Source organism: Paralichthys olivaceus, chromosome 20, assembly GCF_024713975.1.
Source record: "Paralichthys olivaceus isolate ysfri-2021 chromosome 20, ASM2471397v2, whole genome shotgun sequence".
NCBI classification, from domain to species: Eukaryota; Metazoa; Chordata; class Actinopteri; order Pleuronectiformes; family Paralichthyidae; genus Paralichthys; species Paralichthys olivaceus.
The window spans coordinates 12013290-12033342 of NC_091112.1; the positions used below are offsets into that span (position 1 = coordinate 12013290).

The 20053-nt window shown below is 42.4% G+C and overlaps 1 protein-coding gene across 2 annotated transcripts in view; it reads right to left on the reverse strand.

Annotated features, from left to right (window-relative positions):
- Positions 1-20053, reverse strand: part of kcnh8 (potassium voltage-gated channel, subfamily H (eag-related), member 8) — a 62063-nt gene that overhangs the window by 17205 nt on the left and 24805 nt on the right. For both annotated transcript variants that reach the window (XM_069515806.1, XM_069515805.1), the window contains 7 exons: positions 14728-14961; positions 11299-11430; positions 8976-9103; positions 8059-8296; positions 7716-7873; positions 3855-4059; positions 828-1037 (listed from right to left, as the gene is read on the reverse strand). In XM_069515806.1, the coding sequence (XP_069371907.1) occupies positions 828-1037; positions 3855-4059; positions 7716-7873; positions 8059-8296; positions 8976-9103; positions 11299-11430; positions 14728-14932 (1276 nt within the window). In that variant the 5' untranslated portion in view covers positions 14933-14961. The remainder of the gene's footprint in view (positions 1-827; positions 1038-3854; positions 4060-7715; positions 7874-8058; positions 8297-8975; positions 9104-11298; positions 11431-14727; positions 14962-20053) is intronic.

A 20053-nucleotide genomic window follows, 5' to 3' on the forward strand; every position in this document is an offset into this window, starting at 1 on the left:
TACCTCCCAGACAGAAACACTGGTGTCAGGACTGAGAGGAGGAGGTTTGAGTGGAATGACAGATACCTGCCCTTTATACACCCACACAGATAATGCATTCTCCTAATCTCATTCTCCTGCGTCGCAGGTGTGTCGAGCATCTCGGGACACCAACGCGCCAAACACAGAATTCACGTTGATATACTGTAACCGTCGTGTCTGCTGACTCCTGTTTTCAGACACTGCTACCTTTCAGTCACTGCATTTAAAAGCTGTTTACAAAACTCTATTTCAATCTAATACTTCATCTCTACCGTATGGCAGGGTAAAGGGGGCTTTGCTGTTGAATTAATCATAATAAGGCAATAATCCAATTCCTTCCACAAATTTACCTGATTTGACCTGTGGTATGCTATAAATACGAACAGGTGCTGGGTGTTTGTTTTCATTTTGCGTTTAACACACGAGGGACAGTATGGATGTGTGTGTGTATGTGCAAGCATGTGTGTTAGTGGCGTGTGTGTATGTGTGGGACTGCTTTTGGCCCCGGGCAATCAGGGACATTTAACGTTGAGCTGAACCAGCATGAGAACTGTCCACAGGGGAAACCCCCCCCTCTCTTCATCCCCAAAAAACACACCTAGTGTGACGATCCAGTTTAAACTGGATCAGAGCATCCTGCAAGGACAGTTTCATCTACATTACACTTGCAACTGGATTATAATGAAACAGTGTTCATGTTAGAATGTGCATGTTTTCTTTGGAGACTCTGACTATAAATTGACCATAGTGGCCATAGATAACATACATGTGATCATTGATGTGAGTGCGTGCGTGTGTTTGTGTACCTCCTACTAGCATCACACAAATGGAGAATATCTTTTCGGCGTCTGTGTTGGCCGACACGTTGCCAAAGCCCACGCTGGTCAGGCTGCTGAGGGTGAAGTACAGCGAGGCGATGTAGACGCTCCGGATTGGCGGTCCGCTGCCGGTCCCGTTGACGCCTCCAATGGTGAAGTACGGTGACTCCAGGCGCTTCCCCAGCTCGTGAAGCCACCCTGGGTTTAAAATGGTGAGAGTGGGGATATTGATGAAATAGTTCCAAATAACTACCAAAATGCATTCATTCATTCATTCATTCATTCATTCATTGCGTTTTCCCAAGGTAGCAACACTGACTCTGTCTGTCACAACAGCACGGCCAATAAGATGGGAAAACAAATTTCATTAAACCCTTCTGATCTGAGGAGGCTCTACGGTCATCATTGAAAGAATAAAAAAAATAACTAAAGTAAAATTCACACCATTAGAATATTGACACATTTATTCTTATATTTTTAATCTTATTACCACCATTAATGCTTCAACGCTTGAATCCAAAGAGCTTCAGTAATGTGAGACTGTGCAGTGAAGTATGTCGAAAACAGCACCAGGCTCTGGAAACTTCATTAAGCAGCGGTCCCCTCCATGTAACTGCAAGAACAATGGATGTTACAGTAGAAACTGATCTTGTGCATGAGAACCAGAACTGATCTCTGGTCAGTACAGTGTGGAGACATGCGGCTGATCCCAGGAGAGGCTCCCACAGACACTGATGAATGGTAATTGGATGGAGGCCCCTCATAGCTGCACGACTTCAGCATCAGAAACGCATAATTAGGACACAACACATTAATCCTGTCTCCCGTATACCGACCTGTTATTTTATGACACTGAAATGCAGTAATTGGTGCAGGAGAAATCTGCATCATTCTCATGACCCCAGTCGATGCTGACCCAGAAGCAGTTATGAAGACGCAGAGGACCGAGGTAACGGCGAGCGACACGGCTCATCGATACCGACCAGAGATCAGCCCAGGGGGCCTCATTATATGTGGGACCTGGAGGCGGAGGGGATTCCTGTGGGGCTCCATCATACGGTATATTACAAGAAGATTCACGATATTGGCCAGCTCTCACACACACACACCCTGGAGCAGTCGTTCGTGTCACATTTTCCCTCCTAAATTTCTTAACAGACACAGGAATCAATAAATTGACAAGGAAATCATGAACTTAAATTAGCTGTTAAAACACACTGTTCACTGGAACATTAAGAGACCCAGACAAATATGCAGAAGTGCCTGTAGCGTGCAGACACCCCCTCCATTTACATGACAGCATGATGAATCTGTAACCCACCTGCATGTTTTCACTGATCTATGAGCATCGTTGTATCACTGTGGAGCTCTGACACCAAACACCGCATCAATACTCGTGTTTTAAGTTCTTCATTTATTGCCAGACAGTTTTTAATTTTGGTGAATGTATATATATACAGCATGTAGGAGAGCCATTATAAAAACAGATCGACACTGCAGCTTTCACACATAATATAAAGAGCAATGAAGGCCCAATGTGCCACGATACTGATAAGTCTTTGCTCCTCCGTAAATATATGTGGGATTTATTTGATCAGAAAAACGACTTCTTCATCAAAGCCTGGGGATCAATAAAGAATTTAACATTCTACATTTACAGCTACGAGCCATTCATTCCACAGATGTTTCAGTCCAGTGTTTCCTTTATACTGATTCAGTGCAGAGCTTGACAAAGCTGCAGAATGGCTCCCTCAGATAGAAAAATGAAGATGAAATGGCTTTGTCCTTTCTCGCTGTTCAAAAACACAAGCTATCAAAAAAAAATACATTAGCATCAACAGCACAACTGAACCGAACTGCAACACTTGTGTAACCCCACCTAGTCTCACCCAAACACCCACTATCCTACAGTTCCAGGTCCACGATTGGTGTTCGCTACCACTGCCCACATTCCATTAGCACCTCCAAACAAAGTTGACAACGACCAGCTGCGGACACACTTCACGTGCCACTCAACTCTCTCCACAGCAGCAGGTAGGAGTCATGTTCCCGTCATTTAGATTCACACTTTAAGCTTTAATGTCTCACTTCATCGAACACATCATGTGTGGCTGTTGTAACAGTTGACACGCTTTTAGGCTCTTTTTTTTGTTTTTTTTACTATTAAGAGAACTTGGTTCTATTTTCCTTGTGATTATTTATTTACAGCAACCTGATCCCTGTTAAAACCTTTTATTTATCACAGAGGGAGGATTTGTAGTTGTATTATTTGCAACGAATTTGGTGAGAAATTAAAATTCAACAGAGGTGACACAGTGGTTTACACTGTCTATCTGTGTGTTTGCATTTTCTCGTCCACGTGTGTTTTCTCCAAGTACTGCAGCTTCCTCCCACGGTCCAAAGACATGCAGACTGAGGTGAGATTAAAGAGACTCTAAATTGAGGTGTGAATATGAGAGTGAATAATTGTTTGACTCTGGCCACAGCCATCCTAATGCACAACAACGCTATTCTAAAACAAAAGACAAAGTGTTGGAACTGTTTCTGTAATTGTTTACCACAGTTTGTATTAACCGCTGGTAGTCAAGTTACTGATAAATACCAATCAGGAAGCACATTTGTCTTTGTCTCTCGGTATAATGGCTCCAGCTCCCCCTGCGAACCTCAAAGGATAAGCACTATGGATAATGGATGGATAAATTCAACAATCACCTGGGAGTTTTATTTGGTGAATGTCCACTGTGTTTTTAAGTGTTGTGTTTTGATTCATGCTAACAAAGCCAAAAGGAAATCACAAACATTCTATATACATTCTAGAGGAAATAAACCACAAATCATATTAAAATCCTTTAGTAACACTGATCCAAGCTGAAGATGCTCCACCTGCATTTGGCCGAGGGCCCAGTAGCACCCCCAGTGGACTGAAAAGGAATGGTGCCATCATGAACAGCAAGGGAGTTGGAGGGTGGTTTTGGATTTGAGGGCAACACTTGGCATCCCACTCCCTGCACTCACCGATATCCCAGTTGTAGGTGTTGGCCTCCATCTCCATCTTGCCGATGATGTACCAGATGCAGGCCATCCAGTGGGCCAGCAGAGCGAACATGGACATCAGCAGGGTGAGGACCACAGTGCTGTGCTGCGAGTAGCGGTCCATCTTCTGGAGCAGCCGCAGCAAGCGGAGCAGACGTACCGTTTTTAACAGGTGGACCACAGACACCTACGAGGACAGGGACGCAGGGAGAGATTTATTTTTAGGATTCAGATGAGGAGTTTTTCTTTAAATAAAGGGCATCTCCTCATGTGTTGGAACGACATTGGAACTGTCTCCATGCAAAAAAGCACACACCAATGTCATCACTATATATCAGCAGCGCACTGTAGACAACTACATCTCCTGAAGGCAACATGCTTCATCCCTCGTTAGATCACAACGACATAAACCAGCCTTTTATTTTTTTTATGTGTGGTGTTGTTCTGTGGGCACAGTCAGGCAGAAGCATAAACTGAGGCTCAGACTGTGCACGTCTCTTATTTCGATGATAAATTATTGGGAGGACTTCCATCTCGCAAACATTCTAATACACAACCCCACGTCAAGAGACAAAAAGCTCTTGAGCATGCTTCAGGTCCTTTCTGACGTAAAGGGCCACTCCAGAGCTCTTGTTTTCTATAATTACACATGCTCGTGAACACATCAACAGTATGATCTATATATGTGAATATTTCTTGATGAAGGATCCTTGAATATAAAACTGCCAATTAGAGCAATCAGGCGTTTGCCGGCAGGTGTTTGTTTTGTTTTTTCAATCCTCAACAACGCCGTACGAGATTTCACTGCAGCTTCCTTCATATGTCGTCTTCTCTCATGCCGTCTTTTGTACTTTTACTCTGTCAGTCCATGACAAATTTACTATTGTCACAACCCACTACCTCCCTTTACTGACTTACACACACGTTTGTACTTCTATCTTAGTGAGGACACTCATTGACATACATTTCCTGGCCTCTTACCCTAACCTTAACCATGGAAACTAAATGCCTAACCCTTATCCTAACCCTAACCCTAAAACCAAGTCTTAACCCTAAACAGCCCATTGAAAAAGTGAGGACTGGTCAAAATGTCCTCACTGTCCAAAAAATGTCCTCCCTCTGGGTTTATGCTTTAAATGGTCCTGAAAAAGATGTAAGTACAGGAATACACACACACATTTAAGTTCCCGTTCAAGCCTTTGACGCACTTGTAGATGTGAATGTCATCCATCGTGCACCTGCTCCTCCAGCAACAATCATTTGGGACTTGTATCCCCATTGGCAATACACAGACACACACACACGCACACGCACACGCACACACACACTAGATGTTATTTAGAGGGATGTAGGACAAGATATTTTGTTACCTTTCTGTGAGGATGTATGGTGTGTGTGTGTGTGTGTGTGTGTGTGTGTGTGTAGGGGACTGACAGCGGAATGGGTGGAGACTGAGAAAGTGGAACAGAAATTCCATAGAAAAGTACAGTATATGTAATAACTTAAACAAATAGACTGTGGAAGACAGAGGATGTGGAACATAAGAAACAAACAAATTATGAAAAACGATATTGTGTGTGTGTGTGTGTGTGTGTGTGTGTGTGAAAATGACAAGATCAGTGTGTTAAGTAAAAGGAGGATGTGTGTGTGTGGACACTACTTATCAGAGCTGCTCCTGCATGTGTCTCCAGTATGTTTTATGCTGGTCCTTCCACACTCTCGCTGTGAGAAATAGAGAACTGGTGCAAGCACAAGTGATAATGAAGCCTCCTACTGAGCCTTGGGGAGAAGCTCCATCTTCTCTCTGTCATCTATCACCACCCCACATCCCACCTATGGAGAGAGGAGGCTGCGCCACATCCCATTCTCCTTCACCGGCAGCACATCGTAAGCAGTAAGCAACATAATGTACTATACAATGCATTCACACCACATGCCACTTCCTCCCTTTAACTTCTGTCCCCTTCACTCCCATCTCACACCATCCATTCACATTTTCATTTCCTCTGGTCATCAGGTGTGAAATTTACATTTAGCCGCCTGATTGCTTACTTTCCCTCTGCTTTTTTTAAGGCAGCGCTTGTGCACACAATACTGTAACTTTCCAGGAATCCTCATTATTTCTCCCCCTGCAGCCATGACTTCAGCCCTACAAGCCAATCGCAACAGCACAACCGGCCACATTTATTTTTATTCATTTTATTGATGCAGCAGTATCAGGCCAATAAGCATGAATAATGTTGGTCTCCAGTAGGATCTGTGGCTTCAGGCCTTGGAAACATAGTGAATAAGACTTTTAATTATGAGTGTAGCAGTTGAGTTCAGCATAATTTACATATCATCAGTAAATTAGACGTGCAGGGATAGACAGTGACACCCTTGTGTTTAACATCAGGAACAAAACACAGGATTAACATTTGTGTTTTGGTTTGTCTTTTCATTGAATACATTTGTTCGGATTTCACATTCATTTCTGTAATGTTGGGAAATATGAAAGCATGACAGCTAGAGTCAAATAAAGTTACTCGACAATACAATATGACAGAAAATCTGATACAACATCATGTTGGTGAACAGTCTCTGCCGTCCTCGAAGGAGACACGAGTATGAATGGTCTGTCCTTAGAGGGGACATCATGCAGAACGCTCAGCAGTTACTAGCCATTTCCGCTCTCCCCGGCGGCAGCAGCAGGGGAACCTGTGGCCCAGTAGCCCCAACACCCTAATCCTGACCTACTGGGAGCACATGGTATTTCCATTAATAGCATCTGCAACCAAAAAGGCACCTTCACCTGGAGCTGCCTGGAGCTGTGCCCACCCCTCCACATACAACAACTCCCCTTCACAGTGTAAAAGGCACCGTTTATTGTTTTGCTTTCTTCACAAGGAAGATGTGTTTTTACCTGTTTCTATTAGTTAGTTTGTCAGAAGAATTGCGTAAAAAGTACTAAACTGAGAAGCCAATTTATTTTGCTGTGTAACAATTTAGGCTTTTATAGATATTATTCATTTGTAACCATTGAAAGTTCAATAAAAATGTATGTGACAAAAACTAGCCATCTTTTCTCCTCCATTATCTGTCACAGTCCACTGGGCCTCCAACCTGGATTGTGTACTGTACTTTACTGTGTCCTGGATCCTGGTAAGTGGTTGAGTGATGACAAACAGCATGAAGTCACAGCTTTCTCCAAATTGGAAGCCAGGAAGCATACACTTCCATAGGCAACCAATCAAAGCCTCCCTACAGTCTTAGTGCTGCCAATGGGTGATATCATTCAACCAGAGACGAGACAAGACGTTCTATCTAATTGCTCCAGATCTGTGCTTCCTCTTCCACTCAGCTATTCTTGAGGGGGTCATGTATTCGACTGGAGCTGAACAGGAAATGGTTTTAATGATACAGGTTTGATTGTTTTCTCAGCTAGAACACTATGTGGAATCAATACACGAATCAAAGAGGCACTGGAGCAGCGCTGGGAGCAATCTATGCGATCCATTCTTATGAAATGTTAAATGTGGAGGTGACAGGATTTCCGCCACTGGTTGATCCATCAATCATGAATATCTATCATTGATATCTATTTTGTCCATTCACGTTTATATCTCCTTATTGTTTTTCTGTATTTATTTTTACAATCTTACATTGTAGTACTATATACACTATATTAAATATATAAAATGGAGTTTGAACCTAATGCTTCATCTGACCATTAGAATCTATATTCTATATTATAAAAAGTAACAATTTATAATGACAATGTACAGTCGACCATTGATTGCGTTCTAGATTAAATCTCTGGGGGTGTGGTGGTGGCGGTGATGAATCGGTCCAAAGGCTACTCACCACGCTGACTTTGAAGGCATAGAGCAGGTCAAAGGGCAATGCGGCCACAAGATCGATGATGAACCATGTGGTCAGGTAGTGGATGCAGATCTGCCGAGCGTCAAAGATCACTTGGCCCGATTTGCTGACGTAGGTGGTGCGAAAATTGAAAACAATGTCTGAGAGGAAAGCAGAAAAACAAAGCAGAAACTGAGTTGTGAGTTTGGTGGTTGCAAATGCTGCTTCTGTATCTGAAGAACTGATTCACACACATACACATACATACAATCTTACTTAATCACAATCAGGTCAGAGTCATATAAAAATCGTATTTGCATCTGCTCCCATCTACCTTACAACGCACCTATGATGAACAGTATCTCCACTGCGATGTCACTGACAGTCGTGCTGCGAGTCAGGTCGTCGTCGTCACCGATGAAACACACGTTGTACGGCACCGTCACAGCGACGTAGAACGTGGCGAGCAGAATCAACCAATCCCACCCGGCCTTGAACGTGCTGTAGTGCAGTAAGATGAATTTGGACTTCTTGGCGTCTGCGACCTTGTACTCTGGCAGAGCAGGCAGATCGCCAAACACATTCTGGACAGGATGAGACAACGTGGAACCTCAGTGGTGAGGTCCCGCCAATACACATGCTTGACCAATCAGGAGTCAGTCTCAGCTGTCAAACGTGACGTTTAACCCGGTTTTTATAGCATCAACTAACTAAAACCACACTTATTGGAAAAGGAGCACTTTAACATACACAACTTTTTAGTTTGGTATATGTCCTATCCGCCAACATGGAGGAGGCAGGATTTATGACCTATATTGCAGCCAGGCCCCATCTTTAATACTAGAGAGAGCCAGGAACTTCACAGTAACACCAGCCAGCTCACTAACTAGACCCATTATACCTTTAACAGAGCACACATTTGTTCTGTTGTCTAAACTTGCATGTTCACAAAGCTTTTTGACAGAGTAGAATAATTGTGTTTAATTCAGACTAAATTTAGCTGCAAATAATTGATGCTCTTGCTCCTTCAAACTAATCTGTGGTACAGAGCGTCGGCTAATGCGACTGGAGAGTTTTGTTTACAGGAGAGCACCTCTCCACCCAGAGACAATTTGTCTATTCACCTGCCTTGTGATTTTATCTACTGTGTAACAGCAGTTGTCCCCTCACTCCCCAATGTTTTTACAGTCCGCCCCCACTCGCTCTTCAAAGAGCCTTTATCGTGTTACATCCTGTCCCGTTGTTTGATGTGTCAGATGATACCTTGTTGAGTTTAATCTTGCTCTTCTCTCTGCTGTGTAGGTGACCGGAGATGTGGTAGAGCACCGTGCTGCTCCGCAGACGCGTCGAGCTGAATTGAGAGCCTGTTTTCACCCTGCCGCGCCGTCGCTCTGCAAACACACATACACACAAAAGTAAGTACACACCCCACCTTACAACACTTTACCCCCCGTGGTTAAATCCTGATGACTGAATGTTTCATTATGCTTGATGAAATGCATAATATTCTGTCCTGAATCCCTATTCAGGACATGAATATGCAACAGGAACATTGTGTAATTTCTCTGCAAATTGCACAGTTTATGAGTGAAATGAAAAAAATTGAGTATTCACTCTCATTTTGCCTGTTTGTTGATGATGCCTTATTGTGTACACACCATCTCCAACAAAAGCCACAGCAGTTTTCAGCTTTGATAAGTCAGCACTGGGGCACAGAGCCAGTTAAGTATAGTGTGGTAGATTAGTTATGATGGATTGCTACTGGGGCTGGTTTTGTGTGTATGTGTGTGTGTGTGCGTGTGTGTGCGTGCCCTTCCAAGTGTATTGTAGAAGTAGATAAAGTAGCTGTGTAGGGCAGTGCGGGAGCGACCGAGAAGTTGGGTAATGGCAGAGGGCACTTTATTGCTCATGGGTTCTGAGCCCCATTCTCAGTGTTACGAACCCACAGGAAAAGATGCCGGCCAGATTGGCTCGGGGGCATATAACGGCAATAAGAGAGCTGAGGAATTGAAGTGATAACTGCGTATGAGCGTGCTTTGGAAAGTGTGTGCACTCGGTGGTGTGTGTGCTGCTGGTGTGTGCACGCAGACCCCAGATGAGGTCGAACAGACAGGGCCCATCCATAACACGGCGCAGCCTTGGGGGACGCGATAAGGCAGGAGCACCGAGACAGAGACACGCTTATTTTTAGATCTAACGAATTTCCCTCCGCGTTTATAGCCATTCATGTGAAGGTAGAGGTGTCGTGTTTAAAAGGGGGGAGGGCGAAGGCATGTAGGGCATATGGGGGAGATAGATAGGGTGGAAGATCAGGCAGAACAGATAGAGGTGATGGAGAGTGAGAGAGGGGGTGAGGAAAGGACACCAGAAAGCTAGAAGAAAAAATCGAGACAGAAAAAGATAAAACATAAAGAAAAGAGGACACGGAAGATGGAGAGAAGACGTCAGAGACGGGTTTCCCTCTTTTGCAGGCATTGGCCCGTTGCGTAGGACAGGAGGCTAACTAGGTCACATCTGAAGTGTCTGTCCGTCCCAGAAAGGCCTCCTCAGCATGGAGGGTGGAATACCCCACTGATGTCATACATACCCTCAAGGCATCTCCTGCTGTTACCTTCTTTCTTTTTAGTTCTTATCCATTCACTTGGTGTTAAACAAGCCAAGTTCGCTTCCAAATATGTTAAAGCATTAACTCTTAAACATGAGAAAACAAGTTCAGTCCTGTTACGTCTGCGCTGAGAATGGCAACAAAAAATGCAAATGCACTGTGAGACTTACCAGGCATATTCTCATTTAAATGAGCTTGTCAGACCTGCACCCATTATAGTTCCTGCGCTGCTGTCAGTCTACACCGCGTGCTGCATCAGCCTCTTTCCGTTTCTATGAAAAGCATTTACGTGGGCAAAAATAACTTTCTGCTTCCTGCTCTCACTCATTTACTGTGATGAGAGTAATTAAGCAATCCAGGGGAGGGGGGCCTTATAGGTGAGAAAAGTCTATTTGCTGACACACACACACACACACACACACACTGACCTTCTCTCTTGCTTTGTAGGTTGCTTCTGGCTTTTTGCTTAGATGTTGCCCTTAAGGTAATCCTTTGAGGAAATTGATTTTGAGTGCAATTTTTGCAACTTAATTTCCTTTAGTCGTCGTTTGTATTTACAGTTATGAATATCATTAAAATACTGGAAGGGCAAAGTTCTGACAAAGATATCTGACTCGTCATCATCAAAGTAGGTCTGTACTTTGCAGTGCAGTATCCGCCCTGACCACCTAAAGCACCTATGATGTGTGCAGTATGAAAACTCAGCACTTGCTCTAATTGCTAAAGGTTGAACATTTATGAGGCAGAAATTATGTTTTTCTTAAGAGGATATGAGGATATATGACTACTGTCCTTACTGTTCATTGATAAAAATAGTCTCACTCTACTGACCTGTTACTGTGTGAGTGAATTCATAGTGCTGCTTTCACACCGAATTCGGGAAGTGTGTGTGTGTGTGTGTGTGTGTGTGTGTGTGTGTGTGTGCACTCTGGTGGAATTTTGGTCTTCATAATTGTGGAATTTCACTGGTATCACACTGACCTTCCTTCTTGTCCTCTTGGATGGCTTTAGCTTTAGTGTCTGTGATGTCTTTAAATGAAGCCAGAAAGAGCACCACGTCTCCCTTCTCGTTCTTAATTGGCACAATGTCAAGCAGGCACCAGAACAGCACAGCTGCAAGGGGAAAAAAACACTTATTAATACAGTTATACTATATACAGCAGCTTTGGTTATAATATATTATCAGAATGTATTTACAATGTGTGTGTGTACACCAGTGTGTATGTGCACAAAGATCGACAGACAGACAGATCCCCAGACTTATTAGTGAGCCTATCTACAGCTGGAAGTCCCCTGGGAGAAGCAGAGCCTTTAAATAGAGCGAGTCATCGTTCCCCAAGCACAGCGAGAGATGAACCGATCTCTGAGGTCCCATCTCCTGCTAAATAGATAGTTTTTCAGAGGAACTGCAGGTCAGTATTTGTGAGGCTGCGTTTGTCTGCAGCAACATTGGTGTTCAAGTTTCCTTTATCCAAAAGATATAATGGTACATGGATTATTCGGCTTATGACAAACTCCTATTTCGTAAATATTTATGTACGTTGGGGAACCTCAAAATGTCATCTTTTCTCTATTTTTACCTGTGGATACATTTGGTGGAGATGAGCGTCTTCACAGCAGAGGTCATCCTCGAGCGCTCATTTTTGAATAAGCAGTGAATAGAAACGCTGATTAAGAGGGATTTCCCACGGAGTTCCCTCCCATCACGCCCCCTCACTAAATATTCCTGGCCTGGGGATGAGTCAATTACAGTGTTATTTGTCTGTGTCTGTGTGTTTGTGCGTGTGTGTGTGTGTGTGTGTGTGTGTGTGTGTGTGTGTGTGTGTGTGTGTGTGTGAATGTGTGTGTGTGAATGTGTATGATTGAATATCTGCATGCCTGCAAGACAAGGAAGTGCTATCGAGCACACACTGTGAGAAAAGAGAATTCCTGATTGCGAACACGCAGCTTTCTCTCTCTCTCTCAGGCAGACAAGCGGAGGACCGAGTCAATCAGCTAAGCATGGCGAGACAGACAGCCGGGCCAACTGGCACAAACAGTACCGTGAGGGAATAGTACAAGAGGCGGGAGGAAGAAAAAAAACAGTATCTCAAAGAGAGAGACACAGAGGAAAATGTAAAGTAACAAAGGTAAAGTAATGGAGAACAGGAGGGAAGAGGAGCAAGGGGACGTGTGCAAGGAAAAGACAATAAAGTGAGACACAGAGCGGTTTATAGTAGACAGTCACATCTGTGATGGTATTAGCAAAGCTGTTTCTACGCAAACTGCACTGAGCCTTCGGCTAAATCTGCTTCAGGAACCAATCAAGGAGAAACTATAGAAGTGTGGCACAACACCTGACACATGCACACACCATCATACCTGTATTGATCAGTTTAGAGCAGCGTACTGCATCATAATCAGTTGTTAAAACACTGGGCCTCATGCAGGTTTATACATGTTTATACTCTTATCCTCTTTTAATTGTTAGTATGGTGAGTTTGTTTGAACATACCAAATCAGATTTAACATGCTTCTATCTTCAGGAAAGTGTGTAAATGAGGTGCTTAAGCACGATGAATGCCACCTCAGCATTCACAAGGACAGTAAATTAGCATAATTAACGCAAATTAACATGAAATTTGGTGAATGTGACAAGTTCTCCTTAATCCTTTTTTTTTTACTTAAAAGCAAATCTGTTTGTACAAATGCTTCTTGAATGAGGCACAATGTCACCACATGGTGTATTTAATTCGAAGCAGCAAGTATATTCCAACTCAACATTTACTTTTAATCAATACAGAAAAGATTAATTCAGCTTCAAGCAACGGAATCAATCGGAAAATGGTTTCAGATGCATCAGTCATAAACAACTGGCAAAGGAAAAACAAACAGCTCTCTTTCCCAGATCACATCTCAAATCGCTCAATTGCCTAGCTGGCTGGTGCAACTTCTTCAACAACCTCAGAAACAAATGGAAATTTGGATGTCTGTATTTCCATGACAACTGGGAAAAACTCCATCTGCTCAGGAAGATTATGTAATAAAATCAAAAGCCGGAGAACAGCAGCTAAATGGACCTTGCAGTGAGAGCGTTTTGTCAACATGTTTCCACGCTCAAGAATGAATGTTTAATCTCACCCTCACACTCCACTGCTCTGCACAAATTACAACGTATGCAGAGCTGATAACAATTTTTTGTCATGGTGTAACTGCAGAGAAATTCACACCAAAAATCAAATGTTGTCGGACTTAATTCAAACAGTTTTGTTTCCTTTTATTTGATTTTTTTAGATTCACCAAAAATTGGATCTGCTGCAAGGAACGGCCAAAACAAGAAGTCGGGAAAACTGCAGTAAACATGGAGAGGGCACACGGCAACCGTCACACATCACAGCGAGCATGTTTCCAACTGATGCCGAGATGTGCTCATTAGTTTTGACTCCATTTTGTTCAGTGGCCAGCCGGGTAATCAGAGAGGGACACTCCAAACCGCACCATGCCACAGCCAGCTGCAGGGCTCGGTGCATTTCAAGGAGATGGGGTTAAAGAGTCACTGGCTGGCAGCTATGAAAGTTTAATGTGTCTCGCCATTAAATAACAACTGAAGGACTTTAGTGGCTGTTTAATCACCTTTTAATGGGAATGAGCCAATTACTAAAAAAGTTCCGTCCATTCCTCCAAGCATCACTTCATATATTCATGGTCCCATCTACGCTGATTTAAATGAAGCTCCTTCAGAAATAGCTGCGGAGAATGGTCATCTATTTATGGAAAAAATACAGGAAAAGTCAGACATGATAATCCCACTGTGCATGTGCTCTCTAATGGTTTTCTGTGCTTGTCAACTTGCCCTGGTTTCATGGTGACATGACTGAGCACAATCACAGAAGAGCTGAAAATTAACTTTAACTGAGAAGGAAGGGAAAAGGAAAGAAAGACAACCACCGAACCAGAAATAAAAACAAAATTCTGCGTCACTTCGGACATCTTCTGGAAATTTTTTGACCAGGCCCCAAATACAAGTTATGGGATACATATGATGCCATATTCCAAAACTGAAAAAAGGTTGAAATCTAATAGAAAAGGTTGTACCTGCTGTTTTGAAAAGCTGACGAAATTTAAATCTCTGCAAACATTATTTTCCTATTTCCTGCAAACCAAATCAATCAAATTGTTCTCCCAGTGCATCAGTTTGTTTCCCAGGTTTAAAACCTTGTTAATAAACTGGTATGTTGTAAGAAGGTTTTCAAACGTTGAAACTTGAGTTTTGAAAGAGTGAATCTTTATTTTGTAACTTTGCTGAAATACACCTGGACTCTTGTTGTCGTCTGTTATTTCTGGGGTGGAAACACCTCTGTTTCAAAGATTTGGGAAAAGAAAAAACTTCCCATTTGCAAAGTTTACGTCTGAAAATGGCTCAAGTCTCACCCGTCTTTTTATAGAACATGATCTCGTCCTTAAACTCCTTGCGCTCCTCCAAGGCTTCGTCGATGCTGAGGATGATGCTTTCGCTGGTCTCTGGCCCAAACAGGAACTTGCAGGCACAGCTCTTCTGCATGACCTCAGCCCTGGAAAACCCTGTGAGTTCGCAGAAGCCATCGGAGCAGTAGACGATGGGAAAGCCCTTCGACATCTGAGCGTTGGCCAGGATGAAGTTGCTATCTGCAGGAGAGAGGGGGAGAGGTGAGGAAGAAGGCAAGGAGATGAGGCGATGACACTTTAAAGGGAAGGTGGAGTTGTGGTACTACTTAAACTACTTTTCTCACGTACCCATCTTTAGACAAACTAGTGGATGTCTCTTTGCTCTTTTTGCTGATTCTCTATGGAAATACCAAGTTTATCCTGGCATAGCACAAATCTCAGGTCCTGCTGTTAAACTTCCCCAGAGGCAGTTTAACATATCTTCACACTGAATGCAATAAGTAAAAACAACATGCAGTGTATTTTTATGACTCAAGGCGAGAAGGAAAAATTGTAAAGCTCATCACAGACCAAACTACAGTTTTAAACTATTCATTACTTTTGCTCCTTTGAAAAACCCTGGAGGTTTGAAGACCAATCCCTCAGATTCACAGCACAGCAAAATGTAGAGTAAAGAAACTATTAATATATGTAAATATTATTAATTAACACTAGAAACATTAATTAACATTACCAATGTTTAATTTAAATTGACTAAGAATTCAATTCATGTAATTAGTATCTTTGTTTTAGCCATTTGCAGTATAACGAGCTGTAAACAGTGCACTAACATACAGTATATATTCTTCTACCTTACAGTTTAACTATAGTAATCAGGAGTCAGTTTTAGTCTCTACTTCTGCTGCTCAATCCTCCACTACGTTCATTATCTAGCTGCTAAATGTGCTTGTCTGCGTTAATGCAGAGCAGATACCATGCAGTTTAGCTTTTACTGAAACCATCTGTCTGACTTGGCTGAATATAATGAGAGGAGTGACAGCCACACTAACAGTGACTTTGTGAGCTAGTGAGCTGAGAGACGAGTGGAGGAGCAGTGAAAGGGTCATGAAATTTGTAAATTAAATGAAAATGAATCTTTTTTTATACTGATTTCGTCACATGAGAAACATATGGAACCCAAATTTTGTGAGTCTCAGATTCTTAATTAAGGGAGATATGGGATAACCAACCAAGCACTTATTGGGGAGAGACTTTCCCAATTTCTTCTTTTTCTGAATGGTATGATATACTCGATATAAGAAATAACAACACTATGAGTGATTATAAGTTTAATAATATTTTACTACTGATCAATTTTCACCAAAGTTAGTTGTCGTCAAGACCTCCAGAGTTTTGGTCTTTGGTTTTTGAGAATCATCATTTATCTGAAATAGCATTACCAACTCCTTACAATGTTACTGAACAGGAGTTAGTCATCAGTGCAAATAGTGGTACTCAATATTGATACTTTTAAATGATCCAGTAATCTAGAGATAGCCTGGGGGTAGAGAAAATAGCTCTTTATTGAGTTCATTTATAGATATGTAATAGTTCTGTGAGTGTAAGTAAAAGCATTTTGGTGTCTCCTCTTTTTGTTTTCACACATTTTGTATATATGGAATACTGGAAGAAGATCAATGTGTTTGTAAATTAGGGCTGTCTCATAAAGGCAAATTCATAGTTTCTGTGTCTGCCAGGTACCTAACCCCAGCCCTGTACGCATCGACCAAGCATGCTCCAAGTACAATACATCACTTACTGGAAGAGATACTGGAAGACCCATGCAGACCCTAACTTTCGCTTTTTGGAGTCAGTCGAGGACGTTGCCCCGCTACTCTCTGGTTGCGAGACCACCGCTTTAACCTCTCAGCGCCTGACCCCCACTGTTTGAAGCTTCAGGTAATAAAAGTGGAAACAAATCTGACTGGTAGAGGGGTGCCTCTCTCTGGGTGTTAAACTGAATCAAGCCACTGGCACTAAAGAGGAACTTTTAACACACCGATACAAAGGCTGATTGAATCCTCAGCACGGGCAGATGAAGGCCCATGTGGGCTGCAACATGAAGGTCATTTACCTTAATAAATGTCTTATCTGCAGAGTAATGGAATCCTGCTCTTGAAAGTCATTCCCTTGAGTGAAGAAACCAACCCTGAATTCACAATAAACTCTGTGGGAGCGGCAGTAAAGAGGAGGTTGTGTGTTCAGAGAGGGAAAGCAAGAGAGAAAAAGCAAAAGTGGAGGATCAATAGTGATTGTGCTCGAGTGATGACAGAGAATAAACAGGATCGCATTAATGCTGAAGTCTATCACAGTTAATTAGCCTATTTGTGTCTGGCTCTAAATACCCAGGTTTGAAGTCGACCAGCTGTTTATACCTGAATCCACAAGCACGCATGTACGCACACATGCACAGTGCCAGTGTAGTGCAAACGTGTAGAGCTCTGCTGAAAGACAGCTAATGTTTAGAGTACAATGCCCATTATACAAGACAGTGGACGACTGTGGTTTAGCAGATTCTATAATGTGTGTCTAAACAAGTGTGTGTGCTCTGTTGTAATTTGATAAGCAGTAGGACCTGTTCCAAGTTGCATAATAACTGTATGACTACACACAAAGTGTAGCATTAACAAATCACACCCAATATATCCTGAGACCATATTAAAATCACAGCAAAAACATGACACACACACACACACACACACACACACACACACACTCATATGCATAAACACATGCAGCAACATGAACTTGCTTATAATCACAGTATGAGATGTCCTGCAAAGAGACTTGTCCCACTTACATTTCATTTCAAAAATCAATTTTCTGCATCAATAATTCCTTCTTCCGCCGACCGCCGGTGTTTAATTGTTTTATGTTGTACATCAGGCTTTGCTGAGGGGAAGTACCTCTGATCTGAACTGGGAATACAATGACAGAGAAAAAAACCCTTGTATGTGTCCCTCAAGAGGAACGAGCAGCATGTTCATCTTTTATAATCCCATTCAGAAATCAATAGTCGCTTCTGCGAGCTCGCTGGCACAAAATGTGATTCTTGTCACTTTCAACTTTGAACAGGAGGGAAGGTACTCCAGGATTATGTAAAAGGAGGATCATGAATAATAATCTTTTTTTTCATTATATCTGTTGCACATACTCAGCAAATATATGTGTAATAGAAAAATGCAGAACATCACCAGATCTTATCTTGTAAAGGATAATTTCAGTTCATTACAACATTTTATTTTTTGGTATCTGCGAGCACGAGCACAGTGACATCCCAAATTCTGGTCTGACAAGTAAAAAAAACCTTGAATCATGTTATAAACAAGCCTTTTCCATAGTATAGCCAGAGATCCACTTATTTATTTACTGATTCATTACTGAGAAGAATCATTAGGATTTTCTAAATAAATGTTACTATCAACCCTGTCCGATCCACTCATGATTTCTATCTCATCAGATTTATTTTAGTTGATGTCACAGGGTTCCTGCAACTCTCAGTGTTCCTGCTACCAATAGGAATGATGAACTGATAGTCGGCATCGGAAAATAAAATGCAGTGATAGTGATACGAAGGAGAAAAACTCCTGGAGAACATCGCCTGTCAGCAGCAATACTCTGACTGCACGACCCAGACAGATGGTCAGAGAGAGTGTCAGCGTTGCGACCGGCTGTCAGATGTGAGACCCCTCAGGCTCGGGGAGTAAGCGAGAGAGAACGAGCGACAGGACCGCTGGCGTCTGAGGGACCTGCAGCAGAGGCCTGCAGCTCGTCTGGTGGCAGCTCCCAGAGCACGAGTGGATGGTGCTGACAGAAAACTAATGTTTATACCATGAAATACTCACTATACTGTCTGACAGTGGATTCAGTACGGTGGTTCAGTTCATAGAACAGACAGTTATGCAGATGACAGATAGCAAGTTTGTGTAACATAGAGGGGAGGTAAACTGATGTAAAGTTACTTAAATGATATCCGCACTCAGCTTTTATAGCTTGATTTATTTTCTGTTTTTATGCTTTTTTTCCTTTTATATTAAATATCATTTTAACTTTTACACTTTAACATGTTCTTACTGTTACTTAAAACGTGCACCACGACTCTTGCCTAAAATCAGCTGGGCCCCACTATGAGCCTAAAAGGATAAGCAGTATAGATAATGAATGGATGGATGTTTCAGCATGTGTGTTTTTGTATATTTAAAAAAAAAAGAGAGTCGATGTCAGATATTTCCAATCATCACCATATAGATAAATATGTTATGACAGATGTGCAGATGTTTATGTTGACACAGAGACCTTATGAAACTGAATTTAGTATATTAAGTTAAAAAAGAAAGTACTATAAACTTAAATAGGTGTTAGTATAATGTTCCACCCTTTGTTTGTTTTTTATAAATTAATTTTTCACATCAAATCTTGGCCACTGCCTCTGTAACTGGCTGACACAGAACATAATTACCATTTGCTTGACCTTTCTCCTGTCTCTTTTGCTTTGTCCTTTACACCAAATTCCCTCATTTTTCCTCTTCTCTCCATCTGTACTTCCCTCCTACTGTCCTACTTTCCCCGACCCCTTCCCCGCCTCCGTCTTTCCCTCCCTTGCCCCTGCACCAGCATCACACCCCTGTTCTTGCCTTTCCCCACCCTCCAGTTTTCCTGTCTTCCTTCCTTTCCTCTCAATCACTCCCACTGCCCTTTGCTCTATCCCTCCTTCCCTTCCCTGCCTCCGTATCAACCTTTTGCTCCCTCCATCATTCCCTTCCAGCTGTTCTGTTGGTCCCACCTACAGTTTTGGATCTCTCCACCTAATTACTCTTCATCCCCTCTCTGCCCTTGGAATTCCAACACATGATCCATCTTTCCCCTCCAATCCATTTATTTCCCTCTCTCTCTACACACATTCACCTTCTTCTCCATCACCTGTATGAGGACATCATCCACCTTCTGTTACTCTCTGCCCCCCCAAAATTCTACTGAAGGAAAAATCTGAATCATCTCCTCATCTCTAAATTCTTCATGTATTTCATCTCCCCTCCTCTCCTTTGTCTCTTTCTTTTTTCTAACACTAGATATTCTCTCCTCTGTCCCAGCCTCCTCCTCATCTTCCATTTCTCCTCCATTTCTCACTCTCCATTCTGAATTTCTTTTGGCTAATTGCTCCAGTGTAGAAGCCCATAGATCATCCCCCTTCATGCTCACAATATTGCATGAGAGCCGCTGGAGAAACCCCACAGCGACACGGATAGGAGAAAGATGAGGAAAGACGGAGACAAAGAAAGAGAGACAGGAAGGG